At 56.2% G+C, this 21,886-nt stretch overlaps 1 protein-coding gene across 40 annotated transcripts in view; it reads right to left on the minus strand.

The window, feature by feature from the left end:
- Positions 1-21,886, minus strand: part of SLC38A10 (solute carrier family 38 member 10) — a 46,094-nt gene that overhangs the window by 1,688 nt on the left and 22,520 nt on the right. For 14 of the 40 annotated variants that reach the window (XM_078374936.1, XM_078374927.1, XM_078374925.1 and 11 more), the window contains 7 exons: positions 21,318-21,424; positions 12,797-12,953; positions 5,678-5,845; positions 4,844-5,332; positions 4,172-4,291; positions 2,891-2,914; positions 138-314 (listed from right to left, as the gene is read on the minus strand). In XM_078374936.1, coding sequence (XP_078231062.1) covers positions 138-314; positions 2,891-2,914; positions 4,172-4,291; positions 4,844-5,332; positions 5,678-5,845; positions 12,797-12,953; positions 21,318-21,424 — 1,242 coding nt within the window. The remainder of the gene's footprint in view (positions 1-137; positions 315-2,890; positions 2,915-4,171; positions 4,292-4,843; positions 5,333-5,677; positions 5,846-12,796; positions 12,954-21,317; positions 21,425-21,886) is intronic. The other 26 variants (XM_078374932.1, XM_078374935.1, XM_078374920.1 and 23 more) reach the window with 3 other exon arrangements.

The raw sequence follows: 21,886 nt of genomic DNA on the forward strand, positions 1-21,886 counted from the left end.
ACAGGCTGCCAGTGGAATGACTCAAAACAACAAGCTGGCAACCACCCTCAGGACAGGCCACAGGGCCTCAGACCCACCTGCGCAGGATAGCAGGAGCCCCTGCTTGGCCCCACCCCCTTGCCAGCTGCCCTGCCTACCCTGCCTGGGCTTGTCGTCCTCGTCCTCCTGCCTCTGCTGGTGGATCTCCTTGTGCTGCTCTTCAATCACCGCCAGCAGCTTCTCCTGCTGGTCCAGCAAGCGCTTTTGCTGCACCTGCTGTTCTTTGATCACCTGAAGCAGGACGGCATGGTCCAGCATCTCCGCCCTGCCAGCTTCTGGGTTTGGAAAACGCACAGTCAGAGGGTGCCCACACACCATGCTGGGCCAAGGACGGCACTAGCCCACAGCAAGGCCACGCACAGGTCACCTGTGGGGAGTGTGCCAGGACCACTCACCACTGGCACACTCGTCATGAACCTGACCATGAAGCGTGCCTGGAAAGCTCAGTGAGACACAAAGGCCTGGCCCAGGAGAGGCTGTGCCCTGACTGCCCCCAGGACACCCCCAACAACCCCTCCTGCACGGCCAGCCTCTCTGCCCGTATCAGTTCTCACTGGCTGTACCGCAGGCGCACCGACGGGACCCCAGCGAAGTTGCTTGTTACCCACTGAAAATGAGTGTCCAAAGCAACACAGAGTCAAAAGGAATGTGCCAGAATGTCAGGGATGGTTACCTGGGCTAGGTGGGTTTTTTTTTTTTCCTTTTTCCATTTTACACATTCAGTTGTTCTAGGACAAGCATATGAGAAAATAAACCTGGGCATGGCAGCTCACGCCTGTAATCCCAACAATTTGGGAGGCCGAGGCAGGAAGATTACTTGAGCCCAGGAGTTAAGAGACCAGCCTGGGAAACATAGCAAGACCCCATCTCTACAAAAAAAATGCAAAAATACAAATTAGCCAGGTATGGTGGTGCACGCCTGTACCCCCAGCTACTTGAGAGGCTGAGGTGGAAGGATCACTTGAGCCCAGGAGGTCAAGGCTGCAGTGTGCCGTGATCGAACCACTGCATTCCAGCCTGGGCAACAGAGCAAGAACCTGTCTCAAAAAAAAAAAAAAAGGGGGGTGGGTGGAAGAAAAATGATAAGCTATATTTTGAAAAGAATATTGATACCTTAAGAAAGTTTCCTCCAAGACAAGAATTTAAAAAACAAACAAGCTGTCTTCTTTCAAGGGGAGCATGGGAGCTGGAGCATCATTGGGGCCCCAGCCAGCCATCCTAACCATCGCTCCTGACCACCGTCCACTGTGGAAATTCTGGGCAGGCCCTGCGTAACGGGGAGCCCTGGTATACCCAGCGTTAAGAGCCAGTGCCGGCAGCAAGGGCCCGAGGACAGACCTGCCCGGGGCACACCGGCGCACACCTACTGCAGGAGGCCCAGTCAGACCTGCTTCAGTGCTGGCCAGTTATTTGCTGCAAGCAGCTGTGGTTTATGTCATTTTTATAACACGTTTGCAAATTACTATAGGAACCTCTGAAAAATGTTGGGTTAGGGCTGTAAGACATAAAGGTTCAGGGGAGCAAGAAGGATGTTTTGTGAGTGGTGAGAGCAAACATCTCAGTGAGGGCCCTGCATGCCAGGCAAACACCGCGACCAGCCAGAACAGTGCAGGGTCAGCCTTCTCCCAGACCCCCAGATGTGGGGGACAGGACCAGCTCTGAGGAGGTTGGGGCCGCGGGGCCAGCCCTCTAGCAGCAGCCCCAGCTCCCTGCTAGCACCGGGGCCAAATGCTTCCCTGCAGGGAAAGACCATGACAGGCCAAGCAGGCCTCCGGCAAACTTCCTTCACACGAGGAAGCGAAGGCGGCACATCAGCCACGGGCCACACTCTCACCCTGGGTACCACAGGACTCAACACAGAATGGTCAATGGTACAAGGATGAGATCCCATGTGCTGCCGAACACCTCCCCGTACCCCAAGGCAGGGTTCCGGAACAGCAGGCCCCACGACCTCACCTGCTCCTTGCAGGGCTAGCCCTGGCCTGGTGCTAGAAAAAGGAGGAAAGGAGGAGCCAGAAGGTGGGGGGAGGAGGAAGGAGAAGGGAAGAAAGAGGAGGCAGGAAGAGGAGGGAGAAAGGAAGAGGAAGGAGAAGGGAAAAGGAGGGAGGAGGGAAGAGGAGGATGAGGGAGGAGGGAAAAGGAGAATGAGGAGGGAAGAGGAAGATGAGGGAGGAGGGAAGAGAAGGGAGGTGGGAAGAGGAGGGAGGAGGGAAGAGGAAGAGGAGGGAAGAGGGAGGAAGAAGGAGGAAGGAAAAGGAGGAGGGAAGAGGAGGAGGAGGCAAGAGGAGTGAGGAGGAAGAGGGAAGAGGAGGGAGGAGGGAAGAGGAAGAGGGGGGAGAAAAGGGGGGAGGGGGAGAGAGGAAGGAGTGGAGAAGCCACATGGGACACATGTGAAGCACCATGTAGGAGACAGGCTGTCCCCACAGCCAGAGCCCACCAAGACCATAAGGACCAGGTTGGCAGACGACATGGAGTTACCCCCTAGTGAGGCCACGCAGGGTCTCTCAAGGAGGCCCATGAGGCAGCAGCGCAGGCCCACCCCATCAGCCGCTGTCCTAAGCAGCCTGGCCTTAGACACTTGCAGAGGCCAGCCGCCCTCCAATGACAAGCAAGGCCACAGTGGGCTGAGAAGGACCCAATGCTGAGAAGCATTTGTAACACAAGGGAGAGGAGTGGGCATCAGGACCCTGCCTGAGGGGCTGCAGCTGAGCCTGAGCGTGTTCGCTGGTCTGGGGCCTGGCATGTGTCCCTCGAAGGGCTGTCCCGGGGGCAGGTGTGCCACTGAGGCTGCGGTCAGGTCTGTAACCCTCAGACACACTCTGTACTTCAGCACACTCCTTTCCGTGCGTACCTGCTACTATCTTTTTAATTTCAGCTGTTCGTCCCGTTGAGAGGCATACGGAAGAAAGGCAGAATAGGAAACGTGAAAAGTCTTTTTCAGAAACAAGAAAATCAAAAGAATCAAACAGGTTCAGGTAACAGATCACAGAAACTGGAAAAACTATAGCCAGACTAAAGCCTGAGAAAAAATCCCACATGCTTCAGAGCTCCGGGTGTGCTTTTGGCTCTGCCTGCTGCGCAGCAGGTGCTAGGACAGCAAGCTGCACCAGGAGAAGCCAGGCTGCTGCACCTGGCCTCCCTCGGGCCTGGCTGTCCTGAAGCCACAAGGCAAGGTGCTCGGAGGAAGTGCATTCAACGAACGCCCTGGGAAGAACTGCCCACGCCAAAGCTGGCCCAGGGCTCCCAGACCCTCTCCCAGGGGCTTAGCCCCCAGAGCCAGAGCGCTGCGCCATGTGACCCACACAGATCCCAGAACAGACCCTCTCGATGACGAGGCACACTTGGACCCCGAATGGGCAGGGCTGAGCATCCTGAGAGAAGGCTTGGATGCTCCCATCAAATTCAGGGGACTTTTGGGAGTGGGGGCTCAGTCACACACCCTGAGGGTGAGTGGACCCCCAGCCTGGGGGAGGACATGGCACAGGCAGCTAACCCAGCAGACCCACAGTGAGCTGCTGCTACCTTCCCTGCAGAGGCGGAGCCCTAACTGCGTGAAGCCACAAGAAGGGGTCACAAAAAGCCACTAGCTGGGATCCAAGGGGCAGGAAGGTTTGGAGGAGGATTCACAGCAAGTTTTATTCTAGGAGAGCAAAGGTATGAGGAGCCTTCCTGGAGGCACAGGGGACAGATCCCTGCAGATGAACACAGACGAGCTCTGAGGGCTGAGTACAGGAGAACATTCTGGGCCAGGGCACAACCACCCCCAAGCCGGGTCCCCTCCAGGCACAGCCTTACACATGTGGGTGCAGGCACTCCCACACCTGGCTGGCTTTAAATATATTGCGAGTGTTAGAACTGTTAACAAACCTGCTTTAGAATAAGACAAAATGGTAATCATGAGCCACATGAGAATGCCACAGGCGTTTAAAGGGGAGTAAGGGAGGGCAAACGTTCCCTGCGAGGTGCCAGACAGGAAGCTGCTCATGGGAAGGGAGCAGGAAGCTCTCAGAGGGGTCCGGTTGGCAGGGAGCTGGAAAGAGAAGCAGGGGCCTGGCAGAGCTCCCTAGGATGGTCTGGGCATCACCCCAGGGCTAGGGGAAGGGGCTGCTGCTCCCTGGGCGCAAGACCTTACCCTCCAGCTGGCTGGCCGCCTGGTCTCCGCCCACTCGCTCCACGTCCCTCTGCTCTCGAGGCTCGGCTGGCAGCCCAGCCCCTGGAGCCAGCTTCTCCACTGGGAGGGGAGGCTTCCCACCTGCACACATGGTGAAGACCCAGGAGGTTTTGCAGGAAAGTCAAGGGAGGATGGGGAGGGGGACAGAAGGCAAGGGACGGTGAAAAGGAGGTGGCAGATGTTTCTAAAGTGACACCCCCATCAGCACAGTTTATATTCAACCTGATGATTACTAGCGAAGCAATAAAAAAATATTTAACAACCACATAGGCTCGTGGCAATGAGCCGATGTGAACTGCCTTCGCAATAAAAATGCAAGAACCATCCCAACCAGCTCTTAGATGGCACTTAACAACGTGTTACCTGTCAGGCGGCCCCCACTGCCCTCCGCACACACCCAGACACATGAGCACAGTGCAGCACCTGACATTTAGTGGTCTGGCAAACAACTGTGTGACAGATATTACAGGAGCTGTCAGCTACCAGCCTCTTCCTGTCCCCACCAGCTGCCGGGCCGCTCCATTTGCATACTAATCTGGTGCAAGGAGAGAGACTGGGGACAGAGGAAGAGACCATTGATCCTGCCCAGCCTCCCCTGCTTGTCTTCCGAGACGAGCCTGCGCTGACACCCACCGTGGTCGCTGTCCTCTGTGGGCTGCCCCATGTCCCCGGCAGCATTGCCTGGTGGTGGCACCCCATTGGCCTTTTCCTCTTCACCCACTGCCAGGGCCTTCTGCTCCTGAGATAGTGCTGCCTGGGGCCGTGGATGCAGGTCCCCGTCTCCTGGCCCCAGGTCCTCTTTTGCAGGCTGGACAGCTGGCTGACCATCTGCTTCTGGAACTTTCTGGGGATCTTCAGGAAAATCACCCACTTCCTCCAAAGCCTGGGCCTGTCCAGGCCTCTTCCCAGCCTCTTCCTGCTCCTGCTCCCGTTTCTCTCTTTCTGAGTTGGGCAGAGGTGGTGCCATCTGGCCCTGGACCCCCGGAGCTTCTCCGCCTGTGTCTCTGGACGGAGGCTTGTTCTCTTCTGGTACCTCTCGGTCTTGGCCTTCATCTACCACCACCTCGTCATGAGGCACAGGAGGCTCATGGCGGTGGGCCTCGCCCATGGGCATGGCAATCCCTGCAAGCGCATAGGGGACAGATGGGGTCAGGCTGAGGCCCCACCTTCCCTTCCCAGGGAATCTGAACTGGGTTCTGGTTCCCAATGGTGTGACACAGGCCAACAGACACCACCTCCCCACCAGCTTCCCTGCTGCCTGCCAAGCTCGGCTGATGCTAAAGTGACAATAGGGACAGCTGCTCTTGGAGGGGCAGGACACTCATCTCAACTGAAAGACAGAGAAGGCAGACAGGACCAGAACTCAGGCTGGGCTGAAGGGAAGAAGACACACAGCCCCGAGAGTTGTGCCGCAGGGCCACTGGGGCCCCTCTTCCTGGTCCCCACCCCACAGCCAGCACCCAGCACCTTGCCCAGGGCGATCCAGCTGCGCTGCCTCCTGTGCCTCCTTCGCATCTTCCTGCCCGGGCACATCCACAGGGCCCTTGATCTGGGCCTGCTCCAGCTCCTCTCTCTCCTTCAGCAGTTTCGGCTTCTCCCGGCCATCCTCTGCCACGGCCGCGACCGGATCCTGGGCTGGGAGCAGGGCACAGTTAGGGAACAGCACTGCCAGGCAGGTCCAGGAGCAGGGCGGTGCTCCCTGGACTGTGACCACATTTTCCAGCCAAATGGGAGAGCCTAAGCAATTATTTTTTTTTTCCTGTTTGATTGTTAGCAGCTACGTAGCACAGAAAACTGTCATTTTTCATGTGTATCCATAAATATGTCAAAATGCAAGTTAAACCTAACTGGAGGCAGGGAGAGCTAGACTCCATGTAATACTCAGGCATTACCACCAGATGGCGACATGAACCCACTGACAGACTCCCACAGTTCCCGCCATCACCGTCACCTCCATCACTACCATCACCACCATCATCTCCATCCCCACCACCATCACTGCCATCGCCTGCATCACCACTGTCACCTCCACCATCACTGCCATCACCTCCATCACCACTGTTACCTCCACCATTCACTGCCATCACCTCCATCACCACTGTCACCTCAACCATCACTGCCATCACCTCCATCACCACTGTTACCACTGTTACCTCCACCATCACTGCCATCACCTCCATCACCACTGTCACCTCCACCATCACTGCCATCACCTCCATCACCACTGTTACCACTGTTACCTCCACCATCACTGCCATCACCTCCATCACCACTGTCACCTCCACCATCACTGCCATCACCTCCATCACCACTGTTACCACTGTTACCTCCACCATCACTGCCATCACCTCCATCACCACTGTCAACTCCACCATCGCTGCATCACTGCCACCACCTCCATAATCATCACCTCCATTACTGCCATCATCACCAGTGTTCTGTCACCACCACCATCACCTCCATCACCATCGTCATCACCTCCATCACCACCACCATCACCACCTCTATCCCCACCATCACCACCTTCCTGTTCTGGCAAGGTCATATGTCCACTGAGACAGGCGCTGCAGCCCAGGGAGACTCGGGTGAAGCTGTCTGAGGAAGAATTCACACAGTCTAGTTCAGAGCAGCAGATGGGGTCTCACCACCTCACAAAGTAGAAGAAACGGGGCCAATTATCTTAGCTTTATGCAGCCTTGTAAGAGCAGCCTGATATGTTAGTCTAGGGAAACCCCAGTTACACTGAGGTCAGTTTGGAGTTGAGAGTCCTAGACGCACTGTGGAGGGAAGGTACCGCCCTTCTATGTAACTAACTATGTAACAAAAAGCAGTCGCTGGGCTCTACAGTTTAGCCAAGTCACAAATTCAACTTTTTTTTTTTAGATGGAGTCCTGCTCTGTCACCCAGGCTGGAGTGCAGTGGCGCAATGTCAGCTCACTCCAAACTCTGCATCCCAGGTTCAGGCAACTCTGGTGCCTCAGCCTCCTGAGTAGCTGAGATTACAGGCACACACCACAATGCCTGCCTGATTTTTGATAGAGACAGGGTTTCACCATGTTGGCCAGACTGGTCTCAAACTCCTGACCTCAAGTGATCCACCCACCTCATCCTCCCAAGTGCTGGGATTACAGGCCTGAGCCACCATGCCCAGCCCAAGTGACCAATTCAATAAGCCCGAGCAGGTGAAAAATGCTGGTTTCCATCACACGATGAAGCCTCGGCAGAGGCCCCGCACGGAAACAAGTCTCCATCACATGATGGAGCCCTGGCCGAGGCCCCTCGCAGGAACAAGTCTCCATCACGTGATGGAGCCTCTGCCGAGGCCCCCCGCGGAAACAAGCCACAACTATCAATAAAGAGGGCCCTTCCAGTGGATTAGTTAAGAAAGGGAGGCTGGGGAGGGGAAGGAAAAATGTAGCAAAACAAAGGAAACCTCCATTGTCAAAGGACAAGTTGCCTCTGAGTAGCCATTGTCTCAGCAGGGAGCAAAATTCCATTCCACAGGCCATAAATGACCAGTCTGGGGCTCCAGGGGGAGTTCTGTGTGGGTGTAGGAACCATGGGATGCAGGTGCCCACGGTGAGCCAGGAGCTGCCCCAGAGGTCCCCTTAGAAAATTTCCAGGGAACGACATGCCTCTCAGCGTTCTGCAAGTGGCACAGGAGTACACCGCCCCCTGCAGGAAGGCTGCACGCCCTGGCTCCCCGCCACCAGCAGCAGCTGACCAGCCGAGGGCTGCACTCACAGCCAGGCCTGGCCTTCACACCCGGCGCTCTGCAGCTGTCCACGGGCAACGCACACAGACTTTTCCACACGGAGCCAACCTTTGTGTCAGGGACAGTTTGCCAGCAGTGCCTCTTGGCTCTAGTAAAACTAACAAAAAAAACTTCAAAATTAGCAACTGAAAAATGTCTGAGTGCTGCCAGGCGTTTCCAATCTCAACATGATCACAGGTTTCACAAAGACAGAAAAGGGCCCCGTGTGGCAAGTGACCCCCGCCAGATCATGACTGAACTCCTTGGGAGGGAGGGGATCTCTGGCGTCCGAATTTCTTCTAGGAGGCCAGCAGCACACCCAGCTAAGCCACAGCGGAGGAGGCAGCAGCCGAAGGGGACAGCCCCAGGCACTCCCCTAGCAACACCCAGCGGAGGGAGCTGCCACAGGGCAGCCATCCTCCCTCATCCAGCTTCAAAAATCACCTCCGGGCCGGGCATGGTGGCCCACACCGGGAATCCCAGCACTTCGAGAGGCTGAGGCAGGAGGATCACTTGAGGTCAGGAGTTGACACCATCCTGGCCAACATGGTGAAACCCTGTCTCAACAAAAAATACAAAATTAGCCGGGTGTAGTGCTGTGCACCCATAGTCTCAGCTACTCAGGAGGATAAGGCAGGAGAATCACTTCAACTCGGGAGGCAGAGGTTGCAGTGAGCTGATACTGTGCCACTGCACTCTGGCCTGGGCGACAGAGTGAGACTCCATCTCAAAAAAAAAAAAAAATCACCTCCGGTCGAAAAAATCCACAACCCTCAAGCACCACTGGAGCCTGGTGCCAGGAAAGCACCTTTATGTCCTGTCCCAGCGGCTCTTCACTGCCGGGGGCGGCAGGTTCCCAGCTCCTGGCGCCTGCAGAAACACACAACTTCCTAACAATGACCACAACTCAGCCACAGCAGAGGCGGACCCCTCAGACTTTCCTCCTTGCTGTCCAGCCAGCTGTGGAAGCCCCAAGGCTGCCAAGACCATGGCTCAAGGCTCTGTCTTTGGAGTGAGATACGCTCAGTGACTTGGAGGAGGTGACCTGGAGGGGAAGGGGGAGCATCTAACACATCCCCAACCCCACATTCGAGGCTGGTGTCCACCTTGGACCGGAGGCCAGTGCAGATAGGCGGGGAGCCAGCGATGCTGCCGTCTGGACCCCGAGAGTCGGCAAGGTGGCTTTGTGGCCTGCTGGCGTAGATGCCGTGGCTCCCTCTGTGTGCCCTGTGATTAGTAAAGATGGAGACAGTCACATCAGACTGCCCCCAGATGCAGTGACTTTTCAACACAGTCCGGCACCCGGCTGATGGAGCTCCTCATCAACTCAAGCACCACCTTAAGTTCAGGAGGTCAGGATTCCAGCACTCCGCATTGGCCAGAGGCAAGAACAATGGCCGCTGACCTGATTTTGAAAAGCTGGTCCCTGCTTTTACACAATTTTCTAACAGTTGATTCTTCACTTTCCCTCAGTGCTGCCACGAGAGAGTATTGCTCATGAAGGGCTATATTTTCCAGCCCAGTCTTCTGGACATAGCTGACCAATGACCTCATGGTCTCATCTTTGCAAATGTGAGGGGGAATCCCAGGCCATCTGGTTCCTGGTTCCTGGGTGTCTGGGCTGGCGACACAGCCATGCTGGTTCAGCCTCCAGCAGGCAGAACCTCCTCACCACTGCTTCTGCCTCCGCTGCAGCGGGCACCACTGCCGTCTCTTGTGGGGAGGTGGGAGGCTCCCACTCCTTCAGCAGGGCACTGAATGGTGCAAGAAACAAGGGCCACCTGCTTCTCCCTTCTCTCCTCCACTGTGGGGACAACGCCCCCTGCTGGAGCTCTCCTGCATGCCCTGCTAAGAAAGCTTTTTTTTTTTGAGACCGTCTCACTCTGTCACCCAGGCTGGAGTGCGGTGGTGACATCTCAGCTCACTACGGCCCTGACCTTCCATACTCAAGTGATCCTCCCACCTCAGCAACCAGCCACCACACCCAGCTAATTTTTTATTTTTAGTAGAGACGTGGTTTCACCATGTTGGCCAGGCTGGTCTCAAACTCCTGACCTCAGGTGATCCTCCTGCCTTGGCCTCCCACAGTGCTGGGATTCCAGTCATAAGCCACCATGCCAGCCCTGAGAAGGCTTCTCATAGCTCCTTTGCTGTGTCCCCCATGCCTCTCCTCCTGTCGTAATTTTGTGCCATGTTTCTGCTGCTGTCCTGAGATGACAGGGAGCTGGTTCCACTGTCTGAAGTAAGCATGCCAGCCATGCAAGACCTGGCCGGACTCCAAACTGCCCTGCCTCCTGCAGCCTCAGGCCTGGGTCGAGCCATGTGACCTGGCTCCACACGTGGGGGCCACGTGTCCCTCGCTTGAGCCTGAGTACAAAGGACTGTGGCCATCTCTGCCCCTGCACCAACATGCATGACCCATCAACACCCAGCAGACCCTCATTCCCCTCGTATCACCACAGTCTGGGTCCCTTCTGAGCCAGGCCCAGCCTCATTTTCCCACCAAGCAGAAGTGTAGCTGTGCCTGCCCCACTGGGAGTGGGGATGAGGGTCCTGAAGGGTGCAGGCCCTGCAGTGCCGCCCTGTGCAGCAAGCGGGGGCTTGCAGGCATTGGGAGGACAGGGGACCTGCAGCTCCAAGAAAGGAGATGTCACAAGACCTGAGGCCACCCCTAGCTTCAGGGTGCTACGGCACACAGGCATGAGTGCCGACTCCTAGCTTTCATGGGTCACTGTCTTCATGAGCCTCTGCAAGGACTCAGCCATGCTCGCCAAGGCCTGCAAGGCAGTATGTGGGGCCCAGGCTGTGTGTGGCCACCATGACATCTGCACAAGGGTGGGACTCAGCCACAGTCCAGGGCCACACAGGGCTCTTACCTAGTTAGTAGGTACCATATTTTTGGTCTCTGCAGCATCAAAGAGATCAATAAAACTCCGCTCAGCCGTCCGACAGGGAGCACGCATCAGAACAGGCCCCTTGGCCTCAGCAAGGCGGCCCATTTATCACAGGGGGCACTGGGGGCTGGAAAATTGGAGACATGCAGAACAAGCACTATGTGGTTCTGAGAAGGGCCATGTGTTTTGTTACAGCCTCATGGAAGAAATAGAAACCAGATGTGGCCTCGGGGGGCACCAGGTGAGCCGGAGGCCTGGGCAGCCTCATGACAGGACACAGCTGTTTGCACTGGCCGCAGGCAGAGGCCGCACAGCGCTGGAAGACGGGGAGCCCCTGCTGGCTGGCATGGAGAAGTCCACTCCCCAGCGGCCCTGTACCACTGTACGAGGTCGACACCCCTCACTGCCCAGGACTAGGGTCCTGGCACACTGGACTCCAACTCCTGGGCTACCACAACCCCACCAACAGTACTATGTCAACGCCCTCTCTGGCCCAGACACACGAACAGCAAGGAAGTGGTCCTGCCTGGGGTGCCCACTGAGGCAGGTGCAAAACCATCACCTCCTTTTCAGGTGCACTCTGTCCCAATTACCAAACCCAGCACAAGGCAGCGGGCGGCAACCTGGAGCTTCAGAACACTGCCATTTTCTTTCTCTGGTGACCCCAGCTGTCCCCAAGCACTGCCTTGCCAGCTGCAGGAAACCCAGAAGGCAGGCTTCCTCTGCCCACCCTTGCCACCCAGGAGCAGGCATCCTCGGTGACTCTAAGCACAGTGGCTCCAAGGAGGCCCTGGGAGGGTGTCCCTCGGAGCAGTCTGTATGAGGTGACAATGCTGGGAAGAGACTTTGCCAGCACAGGACTGCATGACCACAAGCCCCAAGGTCACCACAGCTGAGACATGCTCAGCTGACGCCAGGGGCTCCCTTCCACAGGACCTCTCCTCCCCTCTGTTAAGAAGTGGAAGCTGTGCTCCGAGGGGAAGTCACTGGCCAGCACCTCCACAGCGACCCGATACCCCCGGACACAGCCAGCGCTGCTCCCCACCGGGGCTCCCAGGATGGCGTGCAGACGCCACCCAGCAAATCCACATGAGCTGGACCTCTGCAGAGGTGTGCTGGATGTGGTGGACACACAGGCAGTGTGGATGCGTAAACCCAGCCACTGTCAGGGGAGGAAGACCCTGGCATGACGGTCGTCATGGACAGCACCCACGTGCCAGCACCCATGCCTGCCTAGCACAGGCCGCTCAAAGCTCCTGGCAGGCCTGGGCCTGGGCCATCTGCTGCTGCAGTGCCAGTCTGTGTGGTACTTCCCATCCAGGCCAGGGAGAGCCAGGGATGCAGCAGACCCATGGCACACGGAGCTGAGCAGCGCCCTGGATAGCCACACTCTTGAAACGTGCATCTCTGTAGCCCCCAGGACTTTGCCACAGATGGGGCATCGAGGTTACAGGGCACCGCGGGCCCCTCCCAAAGCAGGCTGCAGCTGCATGAGGAGTCACGGTCATAACTCCAGCCACAGTCCTAGTAAACTAATAATAACTAACCTGAAGTAGCAAACCAAACTGAGGCCTGGTCGCCGACACCATCCAGGAGAAAACTGGCTCGAAATTTCTATCCTCAAAGTTAAATGAATGGCACGTGAGCAACACTCAGAAACGTAATCCTAGTCTTCCGAGTGGCAGGCATCCACTCCTGTCCCATGTTCCCTGCATACAGGCCATGCCACAGCCAGCCTCCATACACAGAGCATCGTCACGGGCAAGGCTGGCGGCCCCACCCCATCTGCTGCACCCACACAGGACAGAGGCCGCTGGGCAGATGAGCACAATCTTAGGACCAGACCCAGGAGACGCCCAGTGAGCACTTGCCCTGAGAAGATTCCGAGGGCCAGGGCTGGTCACACGCAGGAGACTCGAGTACCCGAGACCCACGTACCTGAGAGCCGCACTGCCTCCACCTTCTTCAGACCCTCAGCCTCTCCAAGCTGGTCACCCGGGGCTTCCTCCACCAAGTCCTCAGGGACCTCCTCACTCACAGACAGCGTGGTGACAGTGCTCACCACCAGGACGCCCAGGCCGACCCACAGCACCACCTGAGGAGACAAAGACCCCAGGGGCGGGGGTCACGGCCAGACCCCACCCCTGCCCAGGCTATAAAACCGGCCTGGCAGAGAGGCTCAGGGACTGGGTGAGGTGCGAGGAGAGTGGGCGAGACAAAGTCCCCCGAGTGCAGTCGGCCCTGCCTGAGGACAGGTGGCCACTCCCAGGAGACCTGGCCCGCCTAACAGCGAAGCCGCTCACCATCAGGACAGGGCCTGAGCCCTGATGTGGCGCTGTCAGTCAGAGCACGGTGGGACTCCTGGCATCCAGCCTGTGGCTGATGTGCCCTCCATGCCAGCTAGGATCATGGGCCAACCGTGTGGGAGCATGCCAGCCACAAAAGCCCAGCGGGAGGGAGAGCGGCTTCCAGAAGCTGCAGGGACACGAGGAGCCTTAGAGGAGCAGAGGCTGAGCCCCGGGCTGACCTGCCTGGGAGAGAAGCAGGGGCCTCCAGGCAGCCGCCCACCTCAAGAGCCCCTGTCCATGCTGTCCCCAAAGCGAGCGCTCCCGCACAACCCGCAGGGCCGGCCTTGTGCAGCAGACACAGCCCACGTGGGCAGGAAGGACTTGCCCCAGTCACCACAGCCGGCACCATGCATGAGGGCAGGGGCAGAAACAACCTCCACCTCTCCATAGCTGTAGTGTGGTGCCCATCAAGGTCCCTCTGTGAGTTGACCAGGCAGTCTTTATTGCCGAGGGCTCTCCCTGCATGACCTCATCCTCCCTCCCAGAGGCGCCCTCCGGCCGATCATAAGCATCACGCATGCTGCCTCAGGGACCCTGACAACCTCTACACCATGTGGCCCAGCTCCTGCCACCCTGCTATGTTAGTGAACGTGCTGGGCCCGCTCCTCCTGTCATTCACGTGGCCACAGCCACAGCTGCAGGTGCTGCTGTTCCCGCCTGGCCTAGCTTGGCACAAGCTGCTCTCCCCAGGGGAGCGCCAACTCCTGGTTCGGTAAAGCCTGGGTGTGCTGGCAAGGCAGCCTCTGGTAGAGCAAAAGGACTGTCATTCTAACTCTGTGGTCTTAGAGCCAGAACTCAAAATCCCTTTCTGAAAGGTATGTTGGCTCTTTAAAAAAAAAAAAAAAAAAAAAAAATCACAAGAACTGGTGAGACTTCCCTGGTCCAATGCAATTAGATAGGATGGTCCCTGGACGGAAGGACTCATGCTCTCCGAAGCTGGCTGAAGGAAGAACTAGCAGGAGCCGGCTTCCTCCACCTCCTTCTCTGCCACCCAGAAACCCTGGGCTGTGTCAGCATCTCCGGACGCCAGGTGAGGCTGCGGCTCCAGGGTCAGTGGGCTCCATTGCAGAAAGCCTGGCTGCAGTGGCCTTGTAGCTCGTGGGATGCCCAGGGAGCCCAAGGCCCCTCTGGCAGTAACCACAGCTGGCTGGAGCCTGTGGCGACAGCAGGCCTGCCTCAGTACATGTGGGGACATCGTCTGATGTGTGTTCTGGAGGCCCCAGCAGGACCTGCATGTTCTCCATTTGAGATGTACATGTGGGGACATCGTCTGATGTGTGTTCCGGAGGCCCCGCCCCAGCCCCATGTTCTCCATTTGAGATGCCCCTTCAGCCACGCTACATCTTCCCAGAAGGGAAGAGTCCCAGAGCAATGGTGGTGTCTAGAAGGTGACCAACACAGTCTTAGGGTAATTATAAAAAGGAAGAAACTTTCAATTTCCTGAGGCGATCAGGCCTATGTAGGGAGCAGGTGTGAAAGGCCAGCTGCCAGTGGGTGACGCGGATGGCCGTGGCTTGGAAGCCTGATGCCAGGAGGAAAGGCCATCAGAGGCACGCCTTGGGGGCCCGTCACAGCCCTTGTGACCCGTCCTATAACACAGCTGCCCCTGGACCTCTATCTTCAGGGCCCTGCCCTCCCACCGAGGCCTCTGCCAGCCAGCACAGGGCAGAGGCTGGGCTCGGGTCACCTGGAGTAAAGGGTCCAGATGGAAATTTAATCCAACCCACTAGGAAGGTGCCTAGAAAGGAGACAGTATAGTCTGGAAGCCTGGGAACCCCCCTCACTGTGGGAACCCTGTCGCCACATCCTGGGCGAGTTTCTCTAACTGGGTACAGCTGCACATGCTGAGTACATCTCATACTTCTCCAGCTGATGGCCCAAATTCCCTTCTGAGGAGCTACCAAAAAACTTAGCTCCCTACTTGGACTTCCCGTAACACCAACACGATCACTAGGGGATCCTGGTGAGAGTATGTAAATAGGAAGGGCAAGCACCTCTGCTCCAGGACACTGGCAGGTCAGGGCAGAAGACTCCCCAGGTGGAATCCCAGAGCCCAGAGTTCGCCACCCGCCAGGGAGCGCAGCAAGATTGGCTCCTCCAGGCCTCCAACACTTTAGACCCAAAGATAAAGACATTGGTTGGTCATTTCATGTCAGGTTATTTTCTTTTTTTCTTTTTTCTTTTCTTTGAGATGGTCTTGCTCTGTTGCCCAGGCCGAAGTGCAATGATGCAATCTCGGCTCACTGCAACCTCCACCTTCCAGGTTAAAGCGATTCTCCTGCCTCAGCCTCCTGAGTAGCTGGGATTATAGCTGTGTGCCACCACACTCGGCTAATTTTTGTATTTTTAGTAGAGACGGGGTTTCACCATTTGGCCAGGCTGGTCTCGAACTCCTATGTTAGGTTATTTTCAATGTGGACCTCATCTAAAACATCCATGGAGACTGACAGGCCAAAGAAACACCTCCATGACTTCAATGATTTCTTTCAACCCTCAACTTGCTGAGCTTAAAAATCATATGCAAAATCAAGCCGATGAACCTTCCCCATGCTGGGAGACAGCAAGCTTCCCGGAAGACCCAGGGCCAACAGGCCTTGGAAAGGACAGAGGCACAGGGAGGAGAACACACTTGACCAAGGACCCACAGAGAGCCCTGAGTGTGAAGCTGGTCAGCAGAGAGGGGGCTCCCAAACTGCAGCACAGGGACACCCCCCACCACCTGCTACCTCTCAGGGAAGCACCTGGGGACCGAATTCAGCCCCAAGTCCAAGAACATCTCGAAACATGCTGGAGAAGTGGTGGCTTAAGGTCACCATACACAGGGAACCTGTGCGGACTTTTCAGGCTGGGGCGAGGGCAGGACTATTCCAGACAGGCGGGTCCAGGAGGCAGACCCAGCCCTGCCCACTGCCACGCACATGCCTGCTGCTGCCTCCTGCCCTAAGGGGTCCCGATCAGTAGAGCCGTCCCTGGGCTCCCACCAGACACCAGGCAGCACAGCACTGCCAGTGAAATGCCACTCAGGACAACCCCTGCATGAGAGCGGCAGAGCAGCCCTGAACACTGAGATGGTGACGCCCGGGGAACACCCCACCAGCTGGAAGGCTCCATCCCCAATTTCCCTTTTCCTGACTCGCTCACTTCCAGGCTGTCAGGCTCTGAGGGGCATTCACCAGCAACCACTGCCTTGAGCATGAGCAGCCGCTGTCCCACCCAACATCACAGTTCACACGCTCAGCCTTTCCTCTAAGAAACACCCTGGCGGCCGGACACGGTGGCTCACACCTGTAATCCCAGCACTTTGGGGGACCAAGGTGGGCAGATTACAAGGTCGGGAATTAGAGATCAGCCTGGCCAACATGGTGAAACCCTGCCTTTACTAATAATACAAAAAAAAAAAAACTTAGTTGGGCGTGGTGGCCCGTGCCTGTAATCCCAGCTGCTTAGGAGGCTGAGGCAGGAGAATCGCTTGAACCCGTGAGGCAGAGGTTACAGTGAGCTGAGACCACACCACAGCACTCCAGCCTGGGCGACAGAGTGAGACCGTCTAAAATAAAAAAGAAACATTCTGGCAGAGACAGCAGCGCCACCCAGCTTGAGGGGACCCATGGGAATGCTGAGGCCACATGGGCATCTGTGACAGTGTGCGTCTGTGCCTCGTCCATGAGGGGACAGCACATGCGGTGACCACATCCCAGTCCATGGCTGCCACGTGCTGGCCCTCTGTACCAGGGCCAAGGCAGGAACATGGACTCAGCAGCAGCCTCGAATGCTGCAGGTGGGCTGCGCATTTGGAAACAGCACAGGGATCACTGAAGTCCCCAAGCAGCTGTGAGAACTCTGCCGAGGACTGGGCTGCAGACATGATGGAGTGGAGCAGGCGCCACAGCCCAGAGGACAGGGTGAGGGCCAGGCTCCCCCATGCTTGTCACGCCACTGCAGTCTAACCATGGAACGTGTGACGTCGACAAGGGAATGGTCCATAGTTCCCTCAGAATCTCGAATACGGGTGTAAGTGGAGTTCTGCACAGATGGACAGCTGGAAACTGGGGGGCAGGGAGCTATGGGGAGCGCAGTGGCTGCCCAGCCTCAGTGGCAGGGAGAAGCCCCTGGAGCCCCATCCCAGCCTCTACCCTGTGCCTTCTGGCTTGCTTTGAGGATGTGGTCACTCATCGGGACTAGTGTGCCAGACACCTGCTTTCAGAGCACCCGTCACTTTCATTTCAGCAGCCGTCAGATCAACACAGCGGCAGAGCCGGCGGGCAGGAGGAATGCTAGCCCAATCCAGACATCTCACCTGAACTTGGAAAATCCAGGGTCCTCCCCAAGGGTCACGCACTGCCCAGATCGTAGCACCCTCCCCTGGAGGAGTGATCAGGGCCTCCAGAAACACAAGGCATCGCTGACTCCAAGGCAGAGAGAAGTTCCAAGGAGGGAGAGAAAACACCCACTTTCCACTCCAAACAGGTAGAACAGGCATGAGTCTCCGCACTTCAGGAATGAAAAGCACAGCTTCGGGCTGGAGCTCTGGCTGCTCTACACCACGCGCCTCCATGTGGGTCTCAAGGCAGCCCAGTTAGCATCCAGGCACTCACCCAGCATGGGCCTGAGCCTCAGCAGGCCTCGGGGGTCCTCGGGGGTCACAGGCAGATGCCCCACTGGTGGCTCATGTCTCTCCGAGAGCCACAGTGTGCATTTCATTACATCTTTCCAAGATCAGGGGCCGACTTTCAGGCCCTTTGGGGACTACTGCCTTCTGGGTGCACCCCTGTGAGGTGGCCTCCTGTGCCCCAGGCATCTGTCCTCTGGCACCTTCTAAGCTGCCTGCTGCTCCAGCTCCCTCCCGGCTCTAGGGCAGCAGGACCCAGAGCTGGGAGGGGGCTGGAGAAGCGGTACCAAAGCCCCAGCCTCATGTAGGATCGGAGAGACCCTCAACTTTTCTGACTTTCAAAATAAAGAACAAACAGGCTGGGCATAGTGGCTCACGCCTGTAATCCCACCACTTTGGGAGGCCAAGGTGAGTAGATCACCTGAGGTCAGGAGTGTCTGAGACCAGCCTGGCCAATATGGTGAAATCCCATCTCTACTAAAAATACAAAAATTAGTCTGGCGTGGTGGCACGCTCCTGTAATCCCAGCTACTCAGAAGGCTGAGGCAGGAGAATAGCTTGAACCTGGGAGGTGGAGGCCACAGTAAGGGGCTGGACACAGTGGCTCATACCCATAATCCCAGCACTTTAGGAGGGTGAGGTGGGTGGATCATTTGAGGTCAGGAGTTTGAGAACAGCCTGGACAACATGGTAAAACCATGTCTCTATTAAAAACACAAAAATTAGCTGGGTGTGGTGGCAAGCACCTGTAATCCCAGCTACTCCGGAGGCTGAGGCAGGAGAATTGCTTGAACCTGGGAGGCAGAGGTTGCAGTGAGGCGAAATGCCGAGGAAGTGGCTGACACACATGGATGCGTATTCTAACGTACACTGTAAGAATCCATTTACTGCAACTTAAAGACAGGCAAGATCATTCTAGAACGCTGGAAGACAGATGAGCAGTGACCTTTAGCGTGGGAGTGGATGACAATGAGGCAACCATGGGGAACTCTGGGGTGCTGGGATGTCCTATGTCTGCTCTGGATGGTGGTTCCATGTGGTTCACTTTGTAAAAACTTACCAGGTTGTATACAAGAATTATGGGCTTTATGGTAGCTGTATATATAGCATACCTTTTAAAAATGTATTAACGGGCCGAGCACGGTGGCTCACACCTATTATCCCAGCACTTTGGGAGGCCGAGGTGGGTGGATCACGAGGTCAAGAGATCGAGACCATCCTGGTCAACATGGTGAAACCCCGTCTCTACTAAAGATACAAAAAATTAGCTGGTCATGGTGGCACGTGCCTGTAATCCCAGCTACTCAGGAGGCTGAGGCAGGAGAACTGCCTGAACCCAGGAGGCAAGAGGTTGCAGTGAGCCAAGATCATGCCATTGCACTCCACCCTGGGTAACAAGAGCGAAACTCCATCTCAAAAAAAAAAAAAGTATCAACATAGGTGAGGTGAGGTGGCTGACGCCTGTAATCCCAGCACTTTTGAGAGGCCACGGTGGGCGAATCACCTGAGGTCAGGAGTTTGAGATCAGCCTGGCTAACATGATGAAACCCCGTCTCTACTAAAAATACAAAAATTAGCTGGGCATGGTGGTGTGCGCCTGTAGTCCCAGCTACTCGGGAGGCTGAGGCAGGAGAATTGCTTGAACCCAGGAGGCGGAGGTTGCGGTGAGCTGAGATCGTGCCATTGCATTCCAGTCTGGGTAACAAGAGCGAAACTCCGTCTCAGAAAAAAAAAAAAAAAAAAAATTGGCCTGGCGCGGTGGCTCACACCTATAATCCCAGCACTTTGGAAGGCCGAGGTGGGCGGATCACAAGGTCAAGAGATGGAGACCATCCTGGCCAACATGGTGAAACCTCATCTCTACTAAAAATACAAAAGTTAGCTGGGCGTGGTGGTGCACGCCTGTAGTCCCAGCTACTCAGGAGTCTGAGGGAGAATTGCTTGAATCCAGGAGGTGGAGACTGCAGTGAGCCGAGATCCCGCCACTGCACTCCAGCCTGACGCCTGGCGACAGAGTGATACTCTGTCTCAAAAAAAAAAAAAAAAAAAAGAAACATACAAAAAATTAGCCGGGTATGGTGGCATGTGGCTGTAATTCCTAGTTACTTGGGAGGCTGAGGCAGAAGGATTGCTTGAACCCAGGAGGCAGAGGATGCAGTGAGCTGAGATCACACCACTGTACTCCAGCCTGGGCAACACGGCGAGACTTCGTCTCAAAAAAAAAAGAAAAAAAATGTATCAATATGTACCAGTAAAAAAAGCTCAACTCCATAAAAAGTAAGCAAAGAACACAGGCAGTTCACAGAAAAAGAAACCCAAGTGACTTCTGAACCCATGAAAAGATGCCCAAGTTCCCGCCAGAGAAGAATGATGAAGACTGGAAGGTCCTGGGCGTGGGGACAGAGGCCTTGAGCCTGCCTAGGAGTGACACTGCAGGCATTTGGGCAGAGCCACCATGTTTACAAATGCTCACACTCCTGACACAGGATTCCATTTCTGGAAGGCTTCCTACAGATGTGTGCTCAAATGTGTCACGATGCTCATTAACACAGATATTCATCGCAATTTTGTCTGCAAAAGCAAAAGACTGGAGAGGTGACTCCTTCAGAGACTGAGATTATGGAATTTTCCTACCATGGAACACCATGAAACGGCTAAAAATAGCCAGGCAGCTCTGTGCCCACGGCTTGGAGCAACCTGACCTGCAAGGGATTTTGAGCAACAGCAGCAGGAAGCTGTGTTACAATGAAAGGAACACCCAGCCAGGCGCGGTGGCTCACGCCTGTAACCCCAGCACTTTGGGAGGCCGAGGAGGGTGGATCACCAGGTCAAGAGATCGAGACCATCCTTGGCAACACGGTGAAACCCCGTCTCTACTAAAAATACAAAAAATCAGCTGGGCATGGTGGCACATGCCTGTAATCCCAGCTACTCAGGAGGCTGAGGTAGGAGAACTGCCTGAACCCAGGAGGCGGAGGTTGTGGTGAGCCGAGATCGCGCCATTGCACTCCAGTCTGGGTAACAAGAGCGAAACTCCATCTCAAAAAAAGAAAAAAGAAAGGAACAGCCACGTGCATGCACATGCACGTGTTGGCCGCCCACATGCACAAACTACCCCTTGAGGGTCACACTAGAAACCGCAGTGCTGGTGGCCTTGGGAGTGGGCGACTGGGGAGGGGACTCAGAGTTGGCAGCAGGTCCACGGACAGTCAGTCACCACAAAAGCACCACAGGGAAAGTGCTTACAACTCAGCTAAGTCGGCTCTCAGGAAAGCCCAATGCACAGCTGGTGAGCTGCCGAGTGAGGCCCTGCTGGGCAAAGACCATGCACCCTGTGAACCCAGGGTTCCCCAGACTGACTGGACCATGTCCCTTTTGTGGGTTTTAAGTTTCTGGACAGAACCCATCTGAAAACGCTGAATAGGGGCTTCCTTCTGCCTCCACCTCTCCCCAGCCGAGACCAATCAGCCCTCGTCCACGCCTCCCCGAAAGTGTCCCCTACCTGGGAGGAAAGCGCGTTCCTATGGATTTTCTTGTAGATCAGCGCCGGGCAGATGAAGCAAATGAGGCTTCCCATGGTTGCACCCGTGAGGCCCAGGATGGTCTCCACTAGGAAAGAGAAGTGACAGGAAGGGATGAGCAGGAAAGGGTGCCTGTCAGGAGGGGACCTGAGCTTTTGCCCAGCATGTGGGTGAGCAAGTCAGCATTGAAGGAAAGGCCATCTAGGCGTGAACTGGGAGCAGAGATGCCCTCTGTGCCCGGTAAGCCTGACAACTGCCAGCTGATTCCTCCAACAGTGCATTTGGGCTCCCGGGGCAAATTCTCTATTTATCTTCAAAGAGCCAGGCAGAGCCAGGGGCAGTGGCTCACACCTGTAATCCCTGCACTTTGGGAGGCTGAGGTAGGTGGATCATGAGGTCAGGAGTTTGAGACCATCCTGGCCATAGTGAAACCCTGTCTCTACTAAAAATACAAAAATTAGCTGGGCGTGGTGGCGCATGCCTGTAATCCCAGCTACTTGGGAGGTTGAGGCAGGAGAATCACTTGAACCCAGGACATGGAGGTTGTAGT

This window comes from Callithrix jacchus, chromosome 5 (genome assembly GCF_049354715.1).
Source record: "Callithrix jacchus isolate 240 chromosome 5, calJac240_pri, whole genome shotgun sequence".
Classification (NCBI taxonomy): Eukaryota; Metazoa; Chordata; class Mammalia; order Primates; family Cebidae; genus Callithrix; species Callithrix jacchus.